The 24493-nt window shown below is 38.7% G+C and overlaps 1 protein-coding gene across 3 annotated transcripts in view; it reads left to right on the top strand.

Moving 5' to 3' along the window:
* DIP2A (disco interacting protein 2 homolog A) overlaps window positions 1–24493 on the top strand; it is a 121747-nt gene that overhangs the window by 24736 nt on the left and 72518 nt on the right. For all 3 annotated transcript variants that reach the window (XR_005829446.1, XM_040604697.1, XM_040604698.1), the window contains exon 2: window positions 11002–11073. Coding sequence is in view for 2 of the 3 variants with exons in the window: in XM_040604697.1 (XP_040460631.1) it covers window positions 11002–11073 (72 nt within the window). In the remaining variant the exon portion in view is untranslated. The remainder of the gene's footprint in view (window positions 1–11001; window positions 11074–24493) is intronic.

Raw genomic sequence — 24493 nt, forward strand, 5'->3', positions numbered from 1 at the left:
CAGAGGAGGTTTAGATTGGATATTGGGAAAAAAATCTTCACTCAAAGGGTGGTGAAGCATTGGAACAGGCTGCCCAGGGAGGTGGTAAAGTCATCTTCCCTGGAGGGGTTTGAAAGACATGTATATACAGCGTTTAGGGACAGGGTTCAGTGGTGGGCTTGGCAGTCCTGGGTTAACAGTTGGACTTGATGATCTTAAAGGTCTTTTCCAACTTAAACAATGGTATGATTCTATAACCTTGACTAGTAAAGCATGGCTTTTGTGAATAATCAAGAAAAGCCTTAATAAACCATGTTCTTGAACTTTTGCTTTAATCCAGGATTTGAATACTTCATTTGCTGATCATTTATAGGCTGCTAACCTCAGCTAGACACTTAATAAGTAATGTTGCAACTAGAAGTAAATATAAATATATGTAGTCGTCATGGGGGCCCTTACTGGAGCTTCCCAAGCTTGTAAGCACTGAAGCGTTCTGGTTCTAATAGGGATTGATGGGTTTTTTCTCCTGCCATGAGAGGTTGTTTGTGTGCACCAGCTGGCTTGCTTTTCTGCATGCTTCTGTGAATAATTCAGCTGGTTTCTTTTTTCAGCGTAGTTTATAATTTTGTAGTTCAGCCAGGATCTCTGAATCACTTAATCTGTGTCTTTGTGATCGCATCAGATGATTTATGTGGATCCAGTATAAAGTCTTTTAGGGAAGCCTAATTTCCTAGTAAAATTATATTGTATTATGTTATTTTGTAGCTTTGCCATGGATACTGATTAAGATTTTTTTAGAAAATATATACTACCTTTTTATTTTTAAATGTCAGTGTGTGCATTCATAATAAAACTTGGCCCGGTAGCCACTCCCACCCCGCCCCAGTTATTTCAAGATCAATGTTAAATGCTTTTTTGCCTTTCTTTCCTCTAAAAGCATGGTTTGACAATACATGTGAGGGTGTGGTGATAATGTGTCAGGAAACTAATCAAACATAACCCTGAGACCTAGAAATCCATTGAAGAAGTTTGATAGCTTACAAATTGAAATAACTTGTGTATGGTCTAGGTACTTCAGGTTACAGGACTTCCGTTTGTACATTTTGAATGCTGTGCTGTTCTCTGTGTGTTTTGGGATTTTCTGGTAGATCTTTAAAAGATTTTCATGGTGTAATTAATGCATTGGATCTGCCTGTAGTCATGGATTTCTGAATCGGGCTGCTTCGGTCTTTCGTATTGTACAATGTGCCTAAACGACATCCTTGCTGTGAACTGTTGGGCTTTGTGGTTGCTGCCAAAGTACTAATAAGAGCTTTTTTTCAACTAGTAGATATGAGGTGCTCAGTTGCTTGTAAAACATGTGCAGCTGATTTTGTACCTTGGGTATTCGTGGAGAGAAAAAAAAAAAAATAGCAATGTCACTGACATCCGAAAGGTGCACTATAAAAATAAGGCTTCATACAAGATGTAAAAGTTTAATAGTCTGAAGTGTCTTCATCTTGCTCATTAATCACAGTGCCTTACGTAATGAGTGTGTAGAGGACGTGAAAAGAAAAAAAATGGCTCTTTGGATCACAAAGGGGGTTACAACTTAACAGCTTCAAACAGCATTAAATGGTGCATATGTCCTCTTTTATTTTTCACACAGACATCTGTCAAGGCAGGGGATGATTTCATGATATCAGGCATTTATTGCCAAGTTAAATATGAATTTTGTTTTGTGACTGGTTGTCTTAACTGAATTATACAGAGAAAATTCTATCTAACCAGTAATTTTCTTCTATTAGCAATGTTACTAGAGAGGACTGCATATTAAAGTTGTTGCAAAAAGCACTATAGAAGGGTGGGGTTTTTTCTTTATGGTCCCCCATTTCTATATCTGGTTGTTTCTAGATTTGCATCTTTGAGGTCAGTTTTCAGTGAGTCTTTTGAGGTAACCACAGAATAGAATGTGGTCTGAGGCTGCTCAGGAATGTTACAGAAATAGAAACTGTCAATGCAACCAAGTGAAGGGAAGAGAAGCATCTTTGTACCTAGCAGCAACTCATCTTCCCCCTCCCTCCCCATTGCATGCTCTAGGCTAAAATGACTTGGTTCAGACAATTATTTCTGGCCTAATTCATTATAATGGTTGATTACTACATGCCAGGCATAATTATTCTGCTTTAATATTGTATCCCTGATGCATCGAGGAGGTGACAAGCAAAACGTCTGAATTTTTTCATCTCTGCAGTACACTGAAATTTTGGTTATTTTGAAATGCCATTTTCTTAATAGTGTTGAAAAGGGGAACACATTGCATGCATACAGAATCCTTTCAAAAGCTTTTCATGTCTGTATTTTACCAAAATAATTTTTCATCTGTGTCAGGAAAATATTTTTTAAGCTCAGATTTTAAAAGATACTGTTCATTGATCTGCCACTCCTAGTCTTTTTTTTTTTTCACCTTCATTTGTTGGCTTTTGTGGGAAGCAGACAGTACATTCCCAATTTACCAGATGATTTCCACCAGTCTTCCCCATGTGTATAGCTTTCCTCAGCTTGTTAAAGGGGATGGCAACACTCATGATTTACATAATAATGAGATATGAAAGCTATATCTGGTTCGAAAAATTTTGTTCATAACCTCTGGGTGAAGATTCTAATCAACTTTACAGAACATATCAATTAAGTCTTTCAAAAAACAGTTTCCATGCTTACAAATCTGCAGGGTGTATTGTATTTTGAAGCTTGTATCTGCTGTGGAAATACAAAGTGTAATTTAACACAAGCTTAATGAAGATGCTTCTTCATTTGCCTTCCTGGTGCAACGGTAGATAAAAGTATGTTTCACTGAAAGGAAACATCTCAACTTATATAAAACAGGACTAGTTTCTAAATCATGGTAAGAGTAGGAGCCAGGGTCAGACTGGTACACCCACAGATGTTTGTACAGGCAGCATCTGCCAGTCTGTTCCTGTATTCTACAGAGAGCCCTGATGGGCTAGAAGGGAGGTGGTAGAGTTTGAGCTTTTCCTGTCTCCCTGTGGAGTGAGCTTAAGGATTTACTGAAGCAGTGTAAGAACAATTAATTAATTGGGCTAACTGAGCCTGGAAACTTGCCAGGTTGCTTTTGTGATGCAATTATTTAACCTTCTTTTACTCTGTCAAATGCTGACTCCTGGCAGATGAAGCAAATAATGGCTTAAAGCCAGGCAGCTCATGATTTAAAAAGGAGCATCTCTCTTGCCTTTCAAGTGTTTCACGTGCAGTTTACAAGTGTGGATTTGTGCAGAACAGAATAACCTGGAATGCACAGACTTTTCTCATCCTGACTGTAATGCATACTTCATTCACCTTGACTTTTTTTTAGTTTGTAAAATTTTAAAGTGCCACCTTTGTCTACCAACTGCTTTGAAACATTGAGGTGACAAGTATATATATAAATGTGTCAGAATGTAATTTTTAAATTCTAACATACTTAGCATTGTTTTGCCAATAGCAAAACTGCTGATGAGTGAATCAGACTAAGTTTAGGCCAAGAGAAAGCACACTAAGGCAATTAATGGTGATAGTCCCATTATGTAATTGTGCACAAAGTGGAAAAATTGGTCTACTACTAACACATTGATAAAAATTACTTCCCTTTCTATCATTAAGATACATGCAATTAGCTAGTCAGTATTTGTCTAGTTTCTAGAATTTGATGTTTCAGTGCTTTCATTGTATATGCGAAGGTTTAATGAAACTGTATGTTTAAGTAGTTGTGTATCTCCACATAACTATTTTTACATGCAGAAAGGTTTTGTACTTCGGTAACTTAAATTCTGTCAAAGGGAGGAAAGTCCTGCAGCAAATGAAGAATTACCAGTAACAGATTTTCGGTAAAGTTGTGCTAAACTTCTAATACTGCTTAAAAGCCATCTTGATGCTCTTGGGATGTTTAAAATAGGATCTTTGAAATAGAATTTCTTACAGGTTAGGCAAATGTATCACCATATAGAATGATCAGATGTCACTTATTTCCATTTTAAACATATTTGTATAATACGAAAGATTATAATCAAGATATTTTCACACTTCACTTAGCTCATCGTATGCAAACTAGAGTAAGGCATCAATGGATAGCCCTGACTTTAGAAAATAGCAGTGATTTGGGATAAAGGACTGCTGTTTGACTGTTTTGCAAACTTAATATCTGTAAGGAAGTGTTGTTCTTTTCTGGATATTAAAGATAAAGCTTCACCTGCTTGTCAGGTGACTGATTTTCCATGTGTTTCAAAGACAACATGAACGTAAGCTTAGCTGTGGCTGAAATACTGTGCTATAGAATGAGTCTTGGAATGAAGGTATGTTGTGTAGAGGAGAAAAAAAAGGGACTTTTCACTAGAAATTGCATGCCAGAATGGACTTCAGGTTACATGAAAAGTTAGAAGTGCTTCTTTATAGCTGTGATTGCAAAGCATGAGTTTTATAGAAGAGCAAACAATTGCAAACAGATGTACTTACCGTGATTAACAAAAAAACCCACCCCAAACTGCTGAGTTTAGCAATCTAACTAATCTTTATAGAGTAACTTATTTCAGTATAAAGTTCAGTAATGATGAAAGTACAGCTTGTAATACAATTTTAGAAAAAGAATCAAAGGTTAAGATTGGAATGTGAAAAATATGAGTAACTAAAAATGTAGAACGAAGAATACTTAATAGACTGCTTATTTAAAGACAGTTGTGAGGTGTCCTGCTGGTTCATCAAAACACTGCTGGTAATTTAGCTACTAGGGAAGAAAGAATCTGATGCTAAACTTTTCCACTATTTCTGCAGTTTGTCTTTAAGCATTTGTATGTTGAACTTTGGTTCATCTTCAGGGACTTTCTTTCCTCAGGGACATATTTCAACCCTGAACTATGTGTAACTGTCAGAATCCATGTTCATATGAGGTATGTCTGCAGACTTGGACAGTTATGCTACATTCATCTTCTTCAAAAAAGAAAATGCTAGGCTTTCGAAACACCCTCATAATATTTGGCTTTGGGATGTTAATTTCAGTTAAGTGGCGACCTTGGCAAGCATTTTTATGGTTTGGTCTTTGGTTTGGTATCTGGTATTAACAGGAGGCCAACTGTTAGGGAAGATCCTGACCTTGCCTTTTTGCCAGCTTTTCAGTGCCACAGCACGAAGATGCCCTGCAATGTACGGCCCTGCCTGCTGAGGCTGTTCAGCACCCAGGAGAGCTGCTGCTCCTCTTCCTCCTCCTCTTCCTCAAGGCCCTGTTTGTGACCACCAGTTTAGGCATAAATACAACCATCCTACTGTATTTCAGCACCGCGCCCTATTTTTTCCTCAGGATATCAGCAACCAGTATTGGTTGCCAGGGTGCTGTAACAAATGGCATACCTTGGAGTTTGAAAGTTGGGTAACAAGGGATGTGTGACATTGCTTGCATCATATATGACTGAGAACATAGATTTGATATAGAATAATAACTTGGCATTCATTTCAGGAATTACATGTGGCTACGGCTATGCATCTCACCCTTGAGGAAGAGCTTTATCCTGCTGTCTCTCCATAGTCAATCTTCTACATGTTTTTTACTGTTAGCAAGGGCTTTCTGAAGCCTGCTGATCTACTGTAAATGCATCTTGCTGGAAAGATAAATGTTGTGTTCATAGGAGTGTGGATTTTTTTTTCTTCACACTGTTTACTGCAGTTCTTAGAGCTACATTTGAGACAACAGCATCCTTGAGTTTTTTGTAACAGGAATTGTTGTTCAGATTTTTTTTTTCATCCTTATTACAGATTAGATGTACCAGTTAGTAGATATTACTTGCCTGTATTGGTTTTGAGCCTGTGAGTAGTAAGCATCCTTAAGGAACTTTCTCCCTGTTGATATTGGATATGATTTCTCATTGGCACGTGTGAGGCTGTATCAAGAATGCTTAAGCTTGCAATGCACGTGCATGATATGACTCAGAAGCTCATGTTCTCTGCAGTCTTCATGCTGTAACAGCTGTAGTTTCAGAGCTTTGCCCTGTTAGCATGGGAGACAAACCATCCGTTGATGGTTTTGTTGTCGTCAGTCTTTGTATTGGTGGCGTCTCTTTTCTCCTCCTGTGTGCTTCCACTACCAGCAATTTCCTCAGGACTGGTTGGCACATTTATGGACAGATAGCATGAGAAACTGAGCCATTTCTTCTGCTGGCTGCGTGGTTCAATGTTCCTCAGCACCATCTTTTGATTCCCCAGCTGTTACACCAAGTGTTACTGGTTTTCCTTATTGTTATGTGTCATCATAGTTCTTAAAAATGCCTTGATTATTTTTGTTTCATAGTGGACAAAAATCACAGATGTCAGAGTAATTATTTCTTTTGCTATTTTTTGTTGTTTCTGACTTGTAGTTTCTTGACATCTTATAGTGATGCAGTGTTCTTTTTATAATTCCTCTAGGATGATGCAAAATAAAGCTTGGCAACTTGTTTCACTTAACAAAAGCATTGACCAGGCATGTCTAAAGGGTGGAATTAGTAATGATGCCTGCTGAATTGATTCTTCCAACTCCACTAACCCTTCAAAATTCATTGACAGGCTGTCCCCAGAATTTTTCCATGGGTGACTTTTGAGTTATGTTTTAGGCTGGCAACTTGCCACCTCCTCAAACCATCCGAGAATCACCTCTTTAGGGAGAAGCCAGTGTTCACACCCTTGACTTTTACTTTATACTGAAGGAGCTGGCGGAAGTTTCTGCAGTGATCTGTTGATATATCTGAGATTGTGATTGTGTTTGCCAGTGGCTAAACACTGGAATCCTTAAGGGTTTCATCTTGCAGATCTAACATATCTTACTCTTTTCGTCCATGTTTAATGCACAGTCATCTCATTTAGAAACGTTCCTGTTCTTGACCTCTGCAGATTCACAGCCAGGAGCCATTTCCTTACTTTAGCAAGTACTAGGCTCTCACAGAGTGTGGTACACACAGTCACCTTGTAGAGAGCGTTTGCATGACAGACTCTTGAGACCTTCTGCCAGCACAGTGTGGTGCATGGTTTCCTACAGCTGCTCCCAGTGATAATTTAAGTGCATATTACTGATAGGACTGGAGAAGTTGCTGCCTTCGTAGAAAGCTCACCTTTCCGTGAGCTGTTCAGTGTTTGTCTGCGTCTCGCTCATCTTCCCTCCTCCGCCAGAAGCCTCCAAGGACTCGTCAGCGTAGGGATACAAAGCTACGAAGGAGCTGGACCAGCACTGGATGTGCTCTGCCCTGTATGTTCATGCACTGAGGAGAAGAGGCTGCTGCACTTGGGAGTGTCCTTTTCTGGTGGTGATGAAGGAAATAATGTTCTCGGTTAGGCACGTTGTGTTTATTTATGAACTACATAGCTCACATATGCCCAATTCCTACTTAAAAAAAAGCCTTTGCTAAGCACTGTCATCCAATGGGCAGAGCTACAGTAAAATACTTGAGATTACAAAGTCAGGATTTTGCGGTGCCGTGAGGCACGGCAGCTGTATTGAGGCAGTAAAACATGTGCTTGTTTCCTTTTCATGTGTTTTTGAAGAGTATCGAAGCACTTAGTGTTCACCACCTACTTTTCAGAATTGAAAATACGCTAGTTGAAATTTTGGAACCCAGCAAGTGGGTAGCCAATGAAAAATAATTAATGAAAACTCAATAAAATGCAGGTAACTTATTTAGGTGATTTAGCATTAAGATTCTGTTAGCTATAGTGCTAACACTGAAATAAAAACATGCCTGGGTAGGCTTGGGGTAACCGCATGTCAGATTCTTTCTGTACTAATCAAAGAATAATTTTTATAGATAATTTTCTGAAATGCTAACACTTTCATCTCTGCCTAGATTAATTTTCTTGGCACCTCTGATGTATTTTACAATATGACAGATATTCCAGGTGGAGAACTAACTGCTCAACCCAGTGTCTAGCTTTATCCAGGCTTCCCAGCTGGTTTGCTGAGACTGAGGAACCTCATATTGCTTTTGTGTAATCTAATAACTAGAGAGAAAGTGAGGCTAAATGACAGCAGCTGTGGCCCCGACATACCAGATGTGGCTAAGCGGCTTTTTTTGGAAGAGGTGAGGGATCACAAAGGACCCCAAATGATGGGTTAATCCCACTGAGGCTCTGAGGGCGAGGGGGTGGGGAGCAAGTGTCAGGAGGAATCCACCCCCAATCCTTTGAGAAAGGAACAAAGAAAAGCTTTGCTAGGCAGTGAAGTCTCACTTGCCATTGGGGCTGCAAAAGCTGACAGAGATGCTTTTGATTTTGGACTTCTCTTAACCTGATTCAAGGAAAATTCTTCCAAGTCAGCATTCCAGCAAAATCAAAGAATTTCCAAATGCAGTGAGATGCCAAAGTTTGAGATATTCTGGTTTAAATGAGACTTTCTTTTCAACCCTCTCTTTTGATGTGCTGCTTCCATGGCATACCTCTTCAACTGGGTGATACCCGGCAAGGTGGCTGATCTGCGTAGAGGTTTGATTTAAGAATTACTTGGATCATTTATGAAGCTGTGAAGTTACGGTATGGCAAATTTGTGTTGCGTGCAGCATTTGTCACTTAAAGGATTTTGCTGAGATTGCTTTAGCGTTCCAAATTACTTATGCTGTAAGATAAGCTGTTCTTTCTCCTGGCGCTTCTTGTCTGGTGGTTTGTGGGGTTCCCCCCTGACCCCAGCTAAAAGCGATGCATCTTCTTTGGTACCCTTTTTCTTTCTTTGTAGAAATTACTTGGATTGTAATTTGCGATTTTGATCAGCTGTTCCCAGGCACAAAAATCTGCTCAAGTGTTTGCGGTTTTAGTTTTGTTTTTATTTCATTCTTGTTTTGATATAACATACATATATACATATTTAAAAACTATTTCTGTATTTCTTATGCTAAAAAAATTTCTGCTCAAGAAGAATGGTAACCAAAGCATTTCTGTCTTGTGTTCAAATTTTATGTTAAATATTTACACAGTTTTTATGAGAAAAAACTTGATAGATTCTGTTTGGTTGTAGGTTGAAATACCTGCAATGATTGAAGCACTCCAGCAATTGCATGTTTTTTTCTTACCAATTTTGAAGAGTGTCTTCAAGCTCTCACTACTTGTTCTGGCATGCTGTCAGTAACTTTAAATGATGCATATAGAATCATAGAAACACTTAGGTTGGAAAGGACCTTTAAGGTTCACTTAATTGCAGGGGATGTTAGAATGAAGTGACTTTGTTTCTGTTAGCAGTGTCCTCTGATTCAGAAGGGAGCTGGATATTTGAGGAAATGTGTTTAGAGCACATACTGCTATGGACAACATTAAACAAAAAAAACCCAAAACCAACCCTTCTGTATTAAGGCAGATACCCAAGAAACATTTTAAAATGCAGAGTAAGAACTTTTCTGTGTAAAATCTGACTGAGGAAAAGGGGTTCTTTTTCTTGTTTTTATTCCTAAGCCGTATCACTCGTCCGGACGAATTAAAAATGACTGTTTCTAGTAACAGTCAATCTTACATATATATAATTTTATAGCTTCATTTCCAAAGGGGATGAATCCAGTGTAAATCATGCTGCTCTTTCTGCTGGTTGCCTGCAGAAAACTGCGGTAATGATGAAGACAAATAACCCAGCAAAGTCCCAGGTCTAGGGCACATTGTCGGCTCTTACTGCACACCTGATAACTGAGGTCTGTCAAATGCAAGACGTAAATCCATTCAAGCACCAAGTGTGCTAAGAGTCACAGATTTTAATTTCTTTAGTTTTTAATTTTGCTGCCCTAAGTTTCGATTCCTTGTGTGACTAGGGTGGAAAAAAAAGTTTAAGGTTTGGCAGAAAGCAAATTGCCAGAGGTAGGCGGTTTTACTTAATCCATATATGTAATTCGTGCTTTTTTTTTTTATTCCCCTTCCTCCTTAGTTTGCTTTGATATGTTCTTTCACCAGTATGTTGCTGGAAGAATGTGCTTGAAGCAAAGATCTAAATGTAAAATTTTATGTTTGTTTCCTAATTAAAGTCAAGGTAATTATCTGCCGAAATTTCTAAAATTCACCTTCTACTTGAGTACATTTTCAAAAATATAATCAGATATTTTTAATGTCTTTATTTTTGATTATATTGCATGCTGTTCTGATATATTTGCCGGGTATGGAGAGATAAAAGTCCACTTTGTTAGTGGAACTGCATGATATCTCAGTCTTTAAGCAAGTGTGATTTTTGGGAGTGTGGTTTTAAGCTATTTGAGATCAATGTTCTCATGTCTATGCTGAGATCTAAAAAATGGATAAAGGCAATAAAATTCTGCTGGGGTTTGTTTTTTATACTAAGCTTACTGCTAGTTTTGGGTGAAGCCACCTTGTTCCGTTGGTAGAATAATGGAAGTACAGATTCTGAAATGGCTCAGAAACTTATTTTGGGTTTCTATAGAAGTTTTCCTTTTATTCTAGTCTGTGTAAAAAGACATTATCTTTTACCGGTGGATTCTGCAATACGGTTTTAAAACAGGATATCAGACGACAACAGTGAGTAAAAACTAGTGCTAGAAGGAGATTATGACCACCTAGAATCTGAAAGTGGACAGACACTCTGATGTGCTGCATGGTGCGGAGTGGGCAACATGATGTAGAGTTTGAAAGGGACTGCACAGATGTGCTAGGGTATGTTCTCTCAAGCCTTAGCATATTGAGCATTTCTGATGGCCCAGAAGGGTGCAGAGCCAGGTTTGTCAGCTTCATTGGCTTCCACTACACTGCAAGTCTTCTGTGCTGCGTTCTGTGTTACAGTAAATATCTCCAGAGCCAGGTTCAGCACAGGTGCTGTAGACAAACCCACTATTCCTCTGTTGTATATCTCCAAGACACTCATTTTCATATGTGCAGAGATTGTGCTGCGTGGCTGGTATGTGTATGGCCGTGAACGTCTCTGACAGGCCCAGGTCTTTGTTGCTAATGTGACTGATTCAAAGTGAGCGAGTTTAATCATAGTTATCATGAAAATGAGAAGGCTTATTTAAAAACTTTTCAAAACAATATAATTATTTTTTTTTGTTTCTTTAGGAGACATCACTCAGAAAGGCTATGAAAAGAAAAGAGCAAAGCTGTTAGCACGGTACATACCACTAATTCAAGGTAAGAGACTGCATATAAGTTACGCCTTTTTGCACTAGATCTGTGAAAATATGTAATGGAAAAGTTCTCACTAAATAGAATAGATGAATTAATAGCATTTGATTGAGCTGGCATCTAACCAGTAGTAGAAAATGGCTACAAGAGAAGTGCAGAACAAGAGAAAATGTGGTCTGAAATGTGGGGGTTTTGTGAAATGTTAAGTGGTAACATTTTTGTCAGCAAACTTTAGTTTGAGAACTGCATCCAAGACTTCAAGATAACTTTAAAGATGAGTAAAGTTATTCCTGAAAGCAAGTTGGCCAGTTTCATTAAATGAAAACAATCACTAGTTGTCACTCTTGTTCTTTAGTGTCCTTTTTTACACATGCCCTCTGCCTCCCCCTGCCCCAATTTCTTCAAAATACTGACCTTTTATTACAAACTATTATTTCTTAAGCTGGTTATCATCAGTCTTTATCTTGAGTGGCCAAAAGCTAAATGCCAAACTCTTAAAATTTATTTTTATATTAGGACACTTAAATTACTTGGCATTAAAGCTGTTGTGGTGCCATTGAGCCTTGGCCTTGTATAATAACCCTAGGCCAATTCTTCTGTAGTTTGAGAGATTCCAGTTGAGATAAGGGAAAATGAGAAGACAACAGAGATGGGTGGAATGGATAATGAGACACTGTAGGTAGGTGAGAGAAGAAGAACTGGTATTAATTTACAATGTTAGTTTATGCTTTCAGATCAGAGAACAGAGGACTTGCTGCTGTGATTTTCGTCCTGTTTTGGTTCTGATATGTACAGAAGTTACTGATTTGAAGGAGAAACGGGCATCTCCAGACAGTTTTTTGTGCATGTTGTTGAACTAGATGATAGTCTCTTTTACTTTTGAAATCTTGATGTAGTGACCCCTGCGGCTCCATAGCAGGATATACAAAAGCTTTATTCTCATGAGTTCTGCTGACTGCTGAGGAATTGTGTTTTAGAAAAAGTTTTACGGTACGCGTGTGGTGTTAAACAGTGTTTCATCATCGGGTTTCTTAGCACAGGTTCATTGTGGTGTTAGTGGTTCTCTTTGTTGTGTTTTGTTTTTTAAGAACAGCTGTAGTTTTTCCCTTAGCAAATTTATAGTACTCTGTAGACCATACAGGACTTAACTCATCTCTGTAAAATGGCTGATTCCTTGAATAGCAGCAGTTTGGTCATATACTGCAGTCAGCAGCTAGCTCTAGCTTTACCTGCCACAGCTTCTCCTCCTTACACCATTTTTCACTAAGGAGCTGTCTCGCTTTTCTGTTCAAAATACACTGTCCTCCAACTCAGCTTAAAGATTTTGAGACCAGGCTAAGTGTGGATTTTGGTTGAGGATTAGCAGTTGTGAGAAATGTTCTGTCAGGGAACTCTGTCTACTAGAAAGTCGTGTCTTCAGATTTTTCTGTCCCTTGTTTTAATCTCTCATAACCATTGATTTACCGTGTCTTCTCTCTATTGATGGGGATTTTTTATATATTATGTTTTATTTCCTCTCAACCCTTAAACTGAAGGACTGCTTAAATTGTTCAAGGTCTGAGCTCCTAAGTGTAGCTTAGAGAAGTACAGCACTTTGTCTTCCATACTTTTAAAGTAAGTTTTAAAGTTAGGATGCAGTGTAAAGCACCTTTATTCCCCTTTTCTGCATGAATACTGCTGACTGTCATATTCTAATTCTTGGGGTCTTAGAAGCAACACTGACTCCTGTGCAGGATTTCCAGGGTTGTTAGACAGATTAAATTCAATTGTGTGCTCTAGAAGCCTGCTGTGATACCTGTATAATTTCTGAAGGTGTTTTGTAATATCCTGTTTAGGTAACCTGCTCATTCAGGAACTCACTCTGCTGAAGTAGTGTATGAAACTACGGAATTGACTTGTTAGACAGCTTTGGAATTAAAAAAACAAAAGGAGTAGGAAAAATATATTAATGGCAGTTTTTTAGAATTGTTTTTCACTGAAGCTTCTCTTTCAAACTTGAGGTGTTCAGGAGTATTTCACTCAGTAGTGACTTCATAGAATCTAGGTTAACACCTTAACATCCTGGACTATAATTGTAAGAAAGCATGTCCTAAGGAGATGACAGTGCAGCGCAGCAGTCTCCTAGTTTGTCTGTGATCTGGTATTACACTCAGCTAAGAATCCTAGGTCCCTTTAGATTTCCAGCTGCTTAAAATTTCTTCTTTAGTCAGGTTTTGCCAAATCATTTTAAGGAGTGGTTGAAAATTAGCTGATCCTGTGGTTTGTCCTACTTGCTTGATATCACATTTTCTAAGAAATATCAGATTACCTTATTTGTTTACCACTTCTGCCTAGCTTTTCATTAAGTTGACAGGCATCTAGCTTTAATATACTAAAAAAGAGAGTGAGCAGACTGTCCGCCTCTGAGCACAAAGAATGTTACTCTGGCAAAAAGACAAAGTTTACTTAAAACCCTAAGCTAACTACTTACTTATTTCAATTTCCTGACATATGTTCCATTAACCCAGTTCTAGCTTGGAATTTTGTTAATTGATGCAGCTTCAGCGTGGCTCAGATTAATGTGTGGGAGTCCCGGTGGCTTTGAGCCTGAAGTAATTTTTTATCATTAACAATTTGATTGCAGGATTTTTTGTAATGGCCTTTGTTCAGTAGCATTCCTGACAGGATTGCTTAAGTTTCCCATTATCCATCAAGCTTCTGCAGACTGATGGATGCCAGCATTTTAGATTTGAAGAGGTAGTCTGTGAGTTGACCATCCCAAGGACCAGTAACTTGGGTCTTGTTAAAGCTGATTTGGTCATTGTTTCTCTTCCAAGTACATGCATTGTCATCTTTTCTCTCGTGGTTTATGAGATAAAATTGACTGGTCAGCAGTCTTTACCTCATGTTTTCCAGTAATTATTTGAATTTCACAAAACCTGATGTCTTCCTCATAGAGCATCGATACCTAGCTCTACTTGTTTGGTTACAAAACTGCTAGTACAGTTCTGCTGATTTTTAAGGCTTTTAACAAAATGTAGGGTGGGCAGCAAAAGTACTGATGAAGAAATAGAATTCCTCTGAGAGGCAGGAAAGTAAAAAAAGGAGTAATGGGAAGATTGTTTGAAATGAAAGGTTTTGATTACTGCAAGTTTATGAAATATAAAATGATTAGAGAACTCGAGGACTGCATGTTGATGTGGTACTTGTAAAGAAAGAAGAAAGTGGTGGCACAGGTTTGGAAGCAACTGTGGAAAGAGATGGTTTAAACTGAGAGGAGAGAGTTACTGTTCTGTGAATCTGATGTAGGTTCTCCAACTGAGACTTGAATGTGGACAGGGTTTTCTGTGATTTATGGGGTACGTGATTCTTCGATCTTGTTAGAAATTAGAGACAGATATCTGTACTCATAGCGTTCAGATGTACATGGGTAGCTGATGGCATCTTCTTTTAACAAATATTTATTAACCAAGAAGTTGTATGATCTTTGTGTCTTAAGGCATACTCATAGTCATAAGGTTTGAGTTCTGGATGTTTAATTTTCCATATTGTACCTCTTCAGCTGCCATGTAAAAGCTAATCATATGAGAACTCCTGCTCTTCCAATGCCACGTACAATGGATTGCATTAAGTTTCTGCTGCACGGTGTAGCTGATCCGTGGGGAACCGAATCATTATAGAGAGAGTGTTAAATAACCCCACAGAGGGCTTGGTGAATAGAAGACGGAAGTGTTTGCAAAGCACGTTTTCAATTAATAGTAAAATTAAGTAGAACATGTTAGTATTCAGGAATCGCATGCCAGTAGGCTCCATTTTGCATTCTAAAGTTCTAAACCTGCAGTTATGAAGAGTTGGCAGAAATCTTAAGATTTTACTTAGGAACCATAAAACTATGTAGTTACAGGGAAATACTAGCTAAAATACGTTACCATTTACTAATCCAACCAAATGCACTATGCAAAATTAAGAACAAGTAGTGAGTAATAGCAAGCCTTAACAATAATCAGTCAGTACTGGGTTTCTTCAGTCAACCCGTGCACCCAAATTTCAGATAAAACTCTGAGGAAATAAATAATTGTATCTGTGGCCAACCTGGCGTGCTGCTAGGTGAAGCTTCTGAGCAATGGATACAGTGTCAGACACATTGCAAAAATCCATTTTGAATTCAGATAGAACTTGGGTGTAAAAAGGTTTGGAAATACCATGGTAAAATGGGCAGTGTTTATAGTGAAATTTGGTAACTTGCATCCTGGAGTGTACTGTCATGATGGGGAGCAAATACTGTACTCCCTTTTCTTCCTTGTAGCCAATGTTCATCGTCATTTTTCTGTTGGCTTTCAGGAAGATTTTGATGATTAAAGGAACTGTTTCCTTCTAGAATCACTTTATAATCTCAGATGTGGGAATATAACCTCAGAATGAGAAACAATACCAGGGATAATGGCAACTCCAAAAGCCTCATTATAAGCAATCCCTGCTGTGCTTGGGAGAGCACATAACTTCTACCTGTGAAGTTACATTTGTCATAGGAGCATTAAAAAATGCATGTTAGGGAGTGGAATGTCATGAGCTGATGGATGTGAAATAAATAAAATTTCTTCTCTGCACTCAAATGTGATATGTAGGTAACTGTAGATTTCTTTTTATGGTTGCCATGCCATTACCTGAATTGTGCTGATACCTCAGATACTTGAAACCATTTCAAAGCTATTTTAACCAAAGGGGAAGATGAAATAGGAACCTCAGAGGTTCTGACAGTAGCCAGTCAGTCACTTGGAGGTAGTCTGTGTTTCCTTTTGTTAAATAGGAATTAGCCAGGCGCCATCCTTTGCTACTGTGGTAGTTTCCTGTGCACCTGCCAGCTGTTTCTTGAGAATTTTCTGTAGTTGTAAAAGCTTGGCCAGTGTAACTGTTTAAAATTTTTAAATGCAGTATATATAATATATATAAATAAACCAGCTGCACTGTTACATATATAATACCTAAAATATGTATTTTATATATGCTATATAATTAATACTAACAGCTATATAGCGCTCTCTATATTCATTTTTTATTTGCCTGTGTTTTACTTGTTTTCTTCCTAGCTCTTGAATGTTTCAGGAGTCAAATCCTCCTGGTCTAGATAGGCTTTCAGTTGAGAAAACTAGCTGACAATGCTAGCGTTTGAGGCCAGCTGTCATGTTGTAGACTAGTTGTCAAAGACCAGTGCCTTGAGCACCTGTGTTCCATTGAGGCGCACCTTCCATGCTGGTACTGGGTTTACAGATTGACCACTGCACTCGTTTAGAAAGTCAGGGACCTCTTCCCAGCCAAGGCACCCCAGGGTCATCAGGGCTTGCATGCCCTGTATTTCTGGAGAACTGAAGATATATGTAAGCTTTCCTTTCCCTTTTTTTGCCGTTTGTGTGAACAATGAGAATAAATTCCAAGATTCTTCTCTGAGAAAGTCCAAGACAGATCTTGGTGTGGTACCTAGAACCAAACTGAGAGAGCTCTGCTGGGAAAAGAATGTCAGAGATTGTCTTGGGCAGCATAAAGGATTTTTAAAAGTACTTAAATGTACTTCAAATATGCTTAAGTACTAAAAAAATAAACCATTTGTTGTAAGAACCTGCTAGGACCTGGTGATCTTAAAGATTCAAAAACACTTCCAAGCGAAAGCAGAAGAAATGAGATAAAATCAAACATGAAAAACACATTGGTTGATTTCCATCTAATCCTGAAACGACGGAAGAGGCCTCTATTGACTTGGAGGTAATTGCTTCAGCTTGAGGCCATACTTCTGCAGTCAGTAGTGGATCTGCACTGAATCATCCAATGACAGAGACGTGTTCTGCATCTCCTACATGATTGTAATTAGCCACAGCACACAATGGTCTATTTCTGTTAGCTTTCTTACATCATGCTCATCTCTTCAGCCATCAGATTTCATGTGAAGATAGGTATTTGGAACTTTGGGACAAACAAATTTTTACTTTTGTTGCATTTATGGATTTATTGTGGCAGAAAATAAGTGGTACATTAACCATAGTGCAGCTGCCACTGCTGCTTATCTATTAGTGAAAATATAATAAATATGAAGAAACCAAAAATGGAGGGATATGTAGATAAACCCCAGACATGTTTCTGCTTTATAAACTTGACAAAACACATGTTCTTCATTTTTCTCCGAGAGCTGTTATTTACAGGACATGGTGTGTTTGTCAAACGTAAGTACTTGTCTAGGTTAATGGTAGTTTTGAGAAAGCTTACCTGAGTGAAATCTGGTTTAAAATATGACCTACAAAACCCAGTGTGTTCAGGTCAAGCTTCTTGTATTTCTGTCTGCCCCCAGCCCCATAAAAGCAAGCTGTTACCCTGTGAAGCTTTGCATCTCTTAATTCTTGAGAGCTAATATCAGCTTGCTATTCTGGAGTTTTCCTGTGGTGGATTAAATTTAGAGACTTGCACATCTCCAGTGTACTTTTTCATAGAGTAGGAGTGTAACTAGTGAGAACAAAAATCCTTGAATTGATTGTCATGAACAAAACATTATTCCTAATATTCAGGATTTTTTAAAAAAGTATTAAAATACAAAGAACCCCAAAACCCTGTATGGCAGCAAATCACAGGTTATTTTATTGAGTTAAAAGTGATTCTAGATGTTGCATTTTATAAGTATCAAGTAACCTGAGCTGCTCTTTAACACAGCAAAACCTTGCCTCTGAGTATCGTGAAGTCTAATGGTCATTCAATGGTATCAGTTAAGCCAGTTTTTCATAGTGCTTTAATCTGCCACAAATAACACATGCAGAGACATTTTTCAGTTCTGTTACTAATACTGTATTATATTTAAGTTGGAGAATAATTAAGATTGTATAGTCTTAAAGGAAACAAGCTGTTCGTATTTTTTTATTAAAACACATGGTGGTTCAGATTTTTTTTAAAAATAAGGACAAGTGATTTCAGCTTGTTTTCTCATAGATCTCTTAAGGAGCTCTTTGAGGCTTAAAACACAAATTCAGTCAGTGTCCTTTACTTACTTGCATCAAGAACTGATGTTTTCTACTGCGTCAACACCTTTATGAGTGAGGGCTTTATAAAGGTGGGTTGAAAATTTTAAAGAACCACAAATATCATTAGTGGTAGTACTGCTTGCGAGTCATAATACAAGGAAATTTTGCCATCAGGGATCTTGTAAGCAATGTACCACTAGCTGGTATGTCTGATAATAGTGAAATACCTACAAATGCACAGGAATTGTATGATAAAGGAATTATGTCTGAAATTGAGGTGGGTTTTTTTTTCTCATTGGCATTGCCCCAGCTATTACTGGTTCTAATACAAGGTACTATATTGCTGCATAAACTTTGGTATGATTTGCTTTGCAGTTTCCTCTGCTCCACTTATGTTTTTCCTTTGTTTGGGTCATTAAACCCCAAAAAATATTTAAAAGCATGTAAGGTGTTACTCCTTTTTGTTATGTTGATATTCTTGAAAACAAATTAACTTCCTTTGGCTTCAAGGCACAGTCAAAAGGAAGGGGATTTATGTGCAATCACATCAGGGGAAGAGTTTATTCTTCAATATAAACAGCGTTATGTAAGCTGGGTGGCTGCCCTGAAGAATCATATTGCAAAACTCCTCAAAATATTTGCAGAAGGGTGTGGTAATGTCAAATAGGAATTAGTTAGTTTAACAGCTGAGAGGTTTGATAAAGGGCTTGTCATAAACAAACCTCCGGATAAGAGAACCAGCCAATTTTTCTAGCTCGTTTAGCATTTTCCCCTTTGCTTAAACCTAGTGTTAGTGACTACATCCTGACCAATTCCTTGGGTACTGTCTGAGCAGGGAAAGCAACCATGAAATCTCAGTTCCTTTTCATTTGATGTGTTGTGCTGAGTAAGATATTGGTGTTGGGTGTTAGCTGAGGGACTTCTGCTCTGAAGATGTGCAGTTGCTACTTCATCCTTGCCATGTTAGTGTATTTCTGCTGAAATTCCCTCTGGGGAAGTTGAGATGTGAGACTGGAGTGGGAGATGGTTCCACATGGGTTTTTCTGGCTCTTGCCTGTAGTACAAGTCCATCATCTCCTAGGCAGTACTGTGGGAGCATCAGTTTTGTTAAAGGTCCAGCAAAGGATCAGCAAAGGATGGTGGGGGGGGTGGGAATGGGGAACCTCGCTGGAAGGGAAGAGGCAATTGCATTTGTAAAAGAAACTTATGTTTGTAAAGGAAAATAGTATTTTACTTGGATTGAATGTATTGGAGACATTCTGAAGTGATCTGTCTAAAACACAGGACAAGACTCATCTAGTTAGTGAGATGAAGCTGGGGGCTGGTGTCTGCCATGAGTGCTAATTTTACTTCCTTACACTTCGCATGCTCTGTTGCTTACTGTACTTGCTTATTCTTCCAAAAGCTTATCAGTTCCAATTAACTGGAAATATTTTTTTTGTTCCATGATTTTGTCAGGCACGTGCTGTCTCCACTCCTGGTGTAATTCCTTGTCTTTTAGCAGGAATGATTATGCTACCATGATGGTGCTGGTCGTCAGCTCTCTTTCTCTATAAACAGCTCAAGTTGTAACTCTAAAATCTCTTTCCTGCCTTACTGGTGCCTACATGAACTGTTACTGCTGCTTCATCTCCGATATTTTGCAACACAGTGTTCAGATACGTTGTGAGAACTTTACACACAAGTGGGAAGTCATCATGCAGCTCTCCCTGATACTGTCAGAAATCTTGACACTTCATGATGGAAACACCTAACACAGTAGTTCCTTTTTTTCTTGCCCCTAGAGAAACATCTATCAACTCAAAATTAAATCTGGCCATTTTATCAAGCAGACACATTATGGAATAGTTTATCTTTGTTTGGTTGCTGCAGTCTTCTGTGGAAACTTTTCTCCTCTATTAGGGCTGCTAATACGGAAACAGGATTTCTCTGTGATGCCCCTGAATTACTTGTTGACCCTCTTTTTCTCCTCTGCGGCCAGTTACTTGGGTGTTCAAGGGAACTTGTCTCCCTGAACTTTCTGTCTGTTTTGGTGAACTGGATCTAAGTCTGAGGACCTTTGGCCAGCTGTGCCATGCATCCTCCTGAGATATTGTGCATCTGTCCTCTTGCCTGTTGGTGGTCATTCTCTTAGTATTCTGATTTTTTACAGATCTTCTTACAGTGTTAATGGTTATTTTCAAATTGCCTCTTCTACTGTGTAAATCAGATTGCAACTGAAGCCAGTGTTCTGGTGCTGCTTTACAGAACAATCTGTGTAAATTATTTCACTAGATTTAGTTAGTGCTAGAGAAATGCCTTGCTGAGTAACTTTATTCCACTGTAATTAAAATTCTTTTCTCTTGTTTTCTCCCCTTTTCTTCCTTAGCCTTTCTGCTCCAGAAAAATTAAGGGAAGATCATTAAGAAACCTCCTCTAGTTTTGGTTGAGGCTGGCATGTCCCATACTTTCATTTTTCTCACGTTTTCATTGCTTTATGTAACTTCATTGAAAAATCCTAATTCTGTAGTTAAAGCATCAAATAATCAAATATTACTTAAGATAACTTAGCGGTGAAGCCTGATATGACTGAAGACATGTCTACTGACCATATGAAGTCCTGAAAATGAAAGAACATTTTTCTTACACTGTAATACTTTATCAGTGCATATTAGCAGTGCTGAATAGAAAGGCATGTTAGAGAGAGGGGTTAAGGTATAGACAGCTAGCAGGGGAAGCTGGTTTAAGACTGCAGTCCTTTGGAATTTCTCTAGTCTGATAGATGTTTCTGCTGCTAACAAGGATAGATGACCTTTCTATTGCAATGAAAAATTTGATCAGATGATCTTCTGAGGTCCTTTCCAACCTGGGCTGTTCTGTGATTCTGTGTATCTATGATTTTTGTTTACTACTCTGTGGGTACTTCAGCCTAGCACCCGATTAGAGTGGGTTGAGTTGTACATACCCTGTAGTACTTTGTTCTTTAGCTCCTTCTCTAAGGAATGTGCAACTGACTCTGGTGTCTTGAAGTCTACAATAGCATTTGTAATTTCTTACACTTATCATCGATAGGAAAAAAAAGAGGCAGTTAGCTTTCTTGATGCTACTGAATTAAACTCCTATTTTATATTACAGGTATAGCAGTTATGATCAAAGCATGTCCGGATTTTAATAGGCTAATTTGGTTGGATCTCAGTGTAATTGGTTTAAATGAAATACAGGAAAATGTAATGTGATCATGTGGGTTAGTTGAAAAGGCTGTTTATATCTTCATTGCTCAAGAGTTTCTGAAAATAGCAAGAAATTGCTGCTCATGTGCTTTTTTAATTGAGTGATTTTTTTAGTATTGCACTTTTATGGCCGAATTTTATAGTACATTCTTTTGGGAGCTTGAATATGGAGATTAGGCTATTAGATTGACTATGGGGTTTGATTTTTTTTTTTTTTCATAAGTTAGTTTTTCATGAAATCTAAGAATCATCCCGCACCAGTCTAACTTTATGTGTCTAGGTACGGCAAATGTTTCTTAGCTTGCTGCCAAGGGAAGAAGCAAAATGTTGGTGATTTCACTCTGTCAGGTAAACGAAAATAATTCAGTCAGTCCTCAGGCAGGTGGCTCTGAAGTAATCTGAACTTAAGTAGTCAGATCCAAGCCATTAATCTTTTTCCATGGTTCATTTGGTAATCGGTCAGTGGTTATACCACCTAAGTAGTGGTAAAGGCTGCCTAGATAGTATAGAATTTAATAATCATATTATTTTGAGGATGGTGTATTGTGTATGGATCTTAATGTTAATAGAATATTTGGTTGATGGTTTAGAAACTGCTCAGTATATGTCTTGGCATAAATCTTCTGATGCAGTCAAGAGCAAATGGTTAAGCAGCATGCTAAGCTCGAAGGATTTCATGTTATAGGAAACAGTGAGGTAAATAGTTTTTAAAAAATGCCAAAATTAAAAGCTACATTTCTGTGATCTCAGAGTTTTATCTAGAAATAATGTATTTCTGAGAAACAAAGTGGACTTTGATTCAGGATTTGTAGGTCTTGGTTTCCTTGGACGTGTTCTGTAGGTGGTAGCCCTTCATGCTTCCTTGTGCTTATGAAGCGTTGCTGCTGTTTCAGAGGCATGTCTTTTTTGATAGACAATGCCTTGTACTTTCTAGAACTAACAATGTAAGCGCTCTGTTCCCGTCAGGAACCCAAAATGCGCTTATGTCAGTCATCCTTGGTAGCTTGCTTTCATGTTTTCTGGTTAGTGTGCTTAAATAGACGTTGCCTGTGCTGGCTCAGCTAATACAACCAAATTTACCTGAGTGTTGTGGCCAACATCACCTTGAAAGCTGATAGCCAAGCAAGGACCGTGTTTTAACAGGGATCTTCCAAGGTCTGGGGGCTGTATTGTCCCATTGCTGCCTGCTGGAGCCAGGTGCTATGTAGCCAGCATCCTCCTCTGATTGCTGTGCTCCACTGGCTGTTCCTTGCTCCTTGTGTTGATTTTGCTGACTTTCTGCCATGAAGGCTTTTCATATCTGGCTTCTGCTTCTTTTACTGCCTGCTTTGATTAGACCTGCGTGGCACAGTAATTTATATTAATTTGGGCTGTGACTGACAGGCAGAATCTGCTTATGTTAGGAAAGCTGGGCTGCTTGTGAAGCGTGTCCTGAACTGTTGCTTAGAATGAACTATTATTTTGAGAAATAAAAATTCTAGCTAATGATACGTAGGTGTTCTGCTTACTAGCCTTGTCATAATGTTTAAATAAACATGTCTCTTGCTGTTGATATTTTCATGGAGACAGTTTAGTTTCCTGGCTAGTATTTGGATTCATTGAATTTGTAACAAGTGTCTTCTGTGCTTTTGTATTTTTGGCTGCTGTTGTATGCTTGCTTTAATGGAAAGTAATAGTGCCCTTTGAACTGTTTCATTTTCTTGGTGTGGAAACTTACAAGCTGAAATGTACTTCCTTGAGTAGAGGAAGATGTTACAGAACAGTAGAAGGTTGTCAAACATAATGCATGTATAGGATGCCTTTTGTTGTGGTTGGTTGTTTTTACATTGGGTAGAACCTTGCTGATTTCACTAACCCAGAAGGTGCAAAAACATAGATCGTTTCAGAACTTGAAGACAATAACATGTGCATCAGGTAACATGTTCTGGAATGTGGTATGACAGCAAGGAATGATAAAATTGAACTATGATCTGAGAAGAAACTGGGTGCTTACTGAGGTGAGGCTTACCAGACCGAAAAGTAAAGAGAAGTCCTCAGTCCTCAGATTCCAGTCTCTTGAGGAGTAATTTCCATTTAGGTTCTTGCCTTAAATTTTCTATGAAAAGATCTGGAACGCAGTGTATGTGTTTCATGTAAAACTTCAGCATCTCAGGGTCATTTTTGTGAGAAGAGTTTGCTTTTTTTCCTTTAACAGTTCAACGGGAAGTAACTGTATTTCAAGAAATCTGGAATTACTATGACTGTTATTGTGGAGCTGTACTTCAGCTAGGTATGCATTAGCACAGCTACACAGCTTTGCTTGAGAAGGCTGGAGTAGGAGGTGTCCTAGTGACGGTGAAATGAGGTGGTTGCACGCAGATACTTCACATAAAGGTGCTAGGCACCAATGCATATCTTCTGCTGTGATATATGAAGTGGTACTAATGAGGAAGGAAAGGCGATTTCCAGTGCACTGGGCCCTGCCCTTGCTCCTTGCATGCATTAATAAATGGCTGCAAAACCTGCCAGGAGTGACCTTACCTATTCTTGTAGACTACAGGTCTTTAACTAGGGAACCTCCAAAGCTCCCTCTCCTTTAGGGCAGGCAAAGGCAACTAAGAAATACTGTAGTCCTTGGCAAAAACCTTCCGATTTTTGGTAGGGGCCCTGTGTATGTGGGGGTGGCAAACAGACCACGGCATAGAAATATGAATAGGAGGTCTGTAGGGCTTGAATCCATGGAGAGAGTCAGGGTTGGAAGAGATGAGTTGAAGAGCCTGGGGCTGGAGAGCCAGTAAGGGAAGGAGTGTGCTGCAGCCTGGATGGCTCGCCACGGTCTTTGGGCAGAGCAGGGTGCTGGGTGTGGAGGAGACAGCAGAGAAGGTAGGGCTGGATGGACCGAAAGGCTGGCCTAGAGCCAGACCGGGAGTTTCCCACACTTGTTTTATTTTCTGCCTTGTCATAGCCCTTTTCCTTTCTTTCAGTACTTTGAACCTAGTTGCTGTCTTTTGTTCCTTTCTTATTTCTAGATCCAGTTGAACAGCTGCAGAAAGGTTTAATAGTGTATGCAGAGCCTGAAGTTTCCTCTTTGGCCTCCCTCTCCTCTCTGCAAAGCTCTTCAGTATGATAACGTCATCTTCTGCAGATTGTGGATGCTTGGAGGCATGATACATAACTGGGTAGCGATGCAAGTGGAACTGAGATGAGGGAATTGTTGCCATGCCATTTTAACTCCTTTGGTTTTACTTTTCAATTTACCAT

The sequence above is a fragment of the Falco naumanni genome, chromosome 8, assembly GCF_017639655.2.
Source record: "Falco naumanni isolate bFalNau1 chromosome 8, bFalNau1.pat, whole genome shotgun sequence".
Lineage (NCBI taxonomy): Eukaryota > Metazoa > Chordata > Aves > Falconiformes > Falconidae > Falco > Falco naumanni.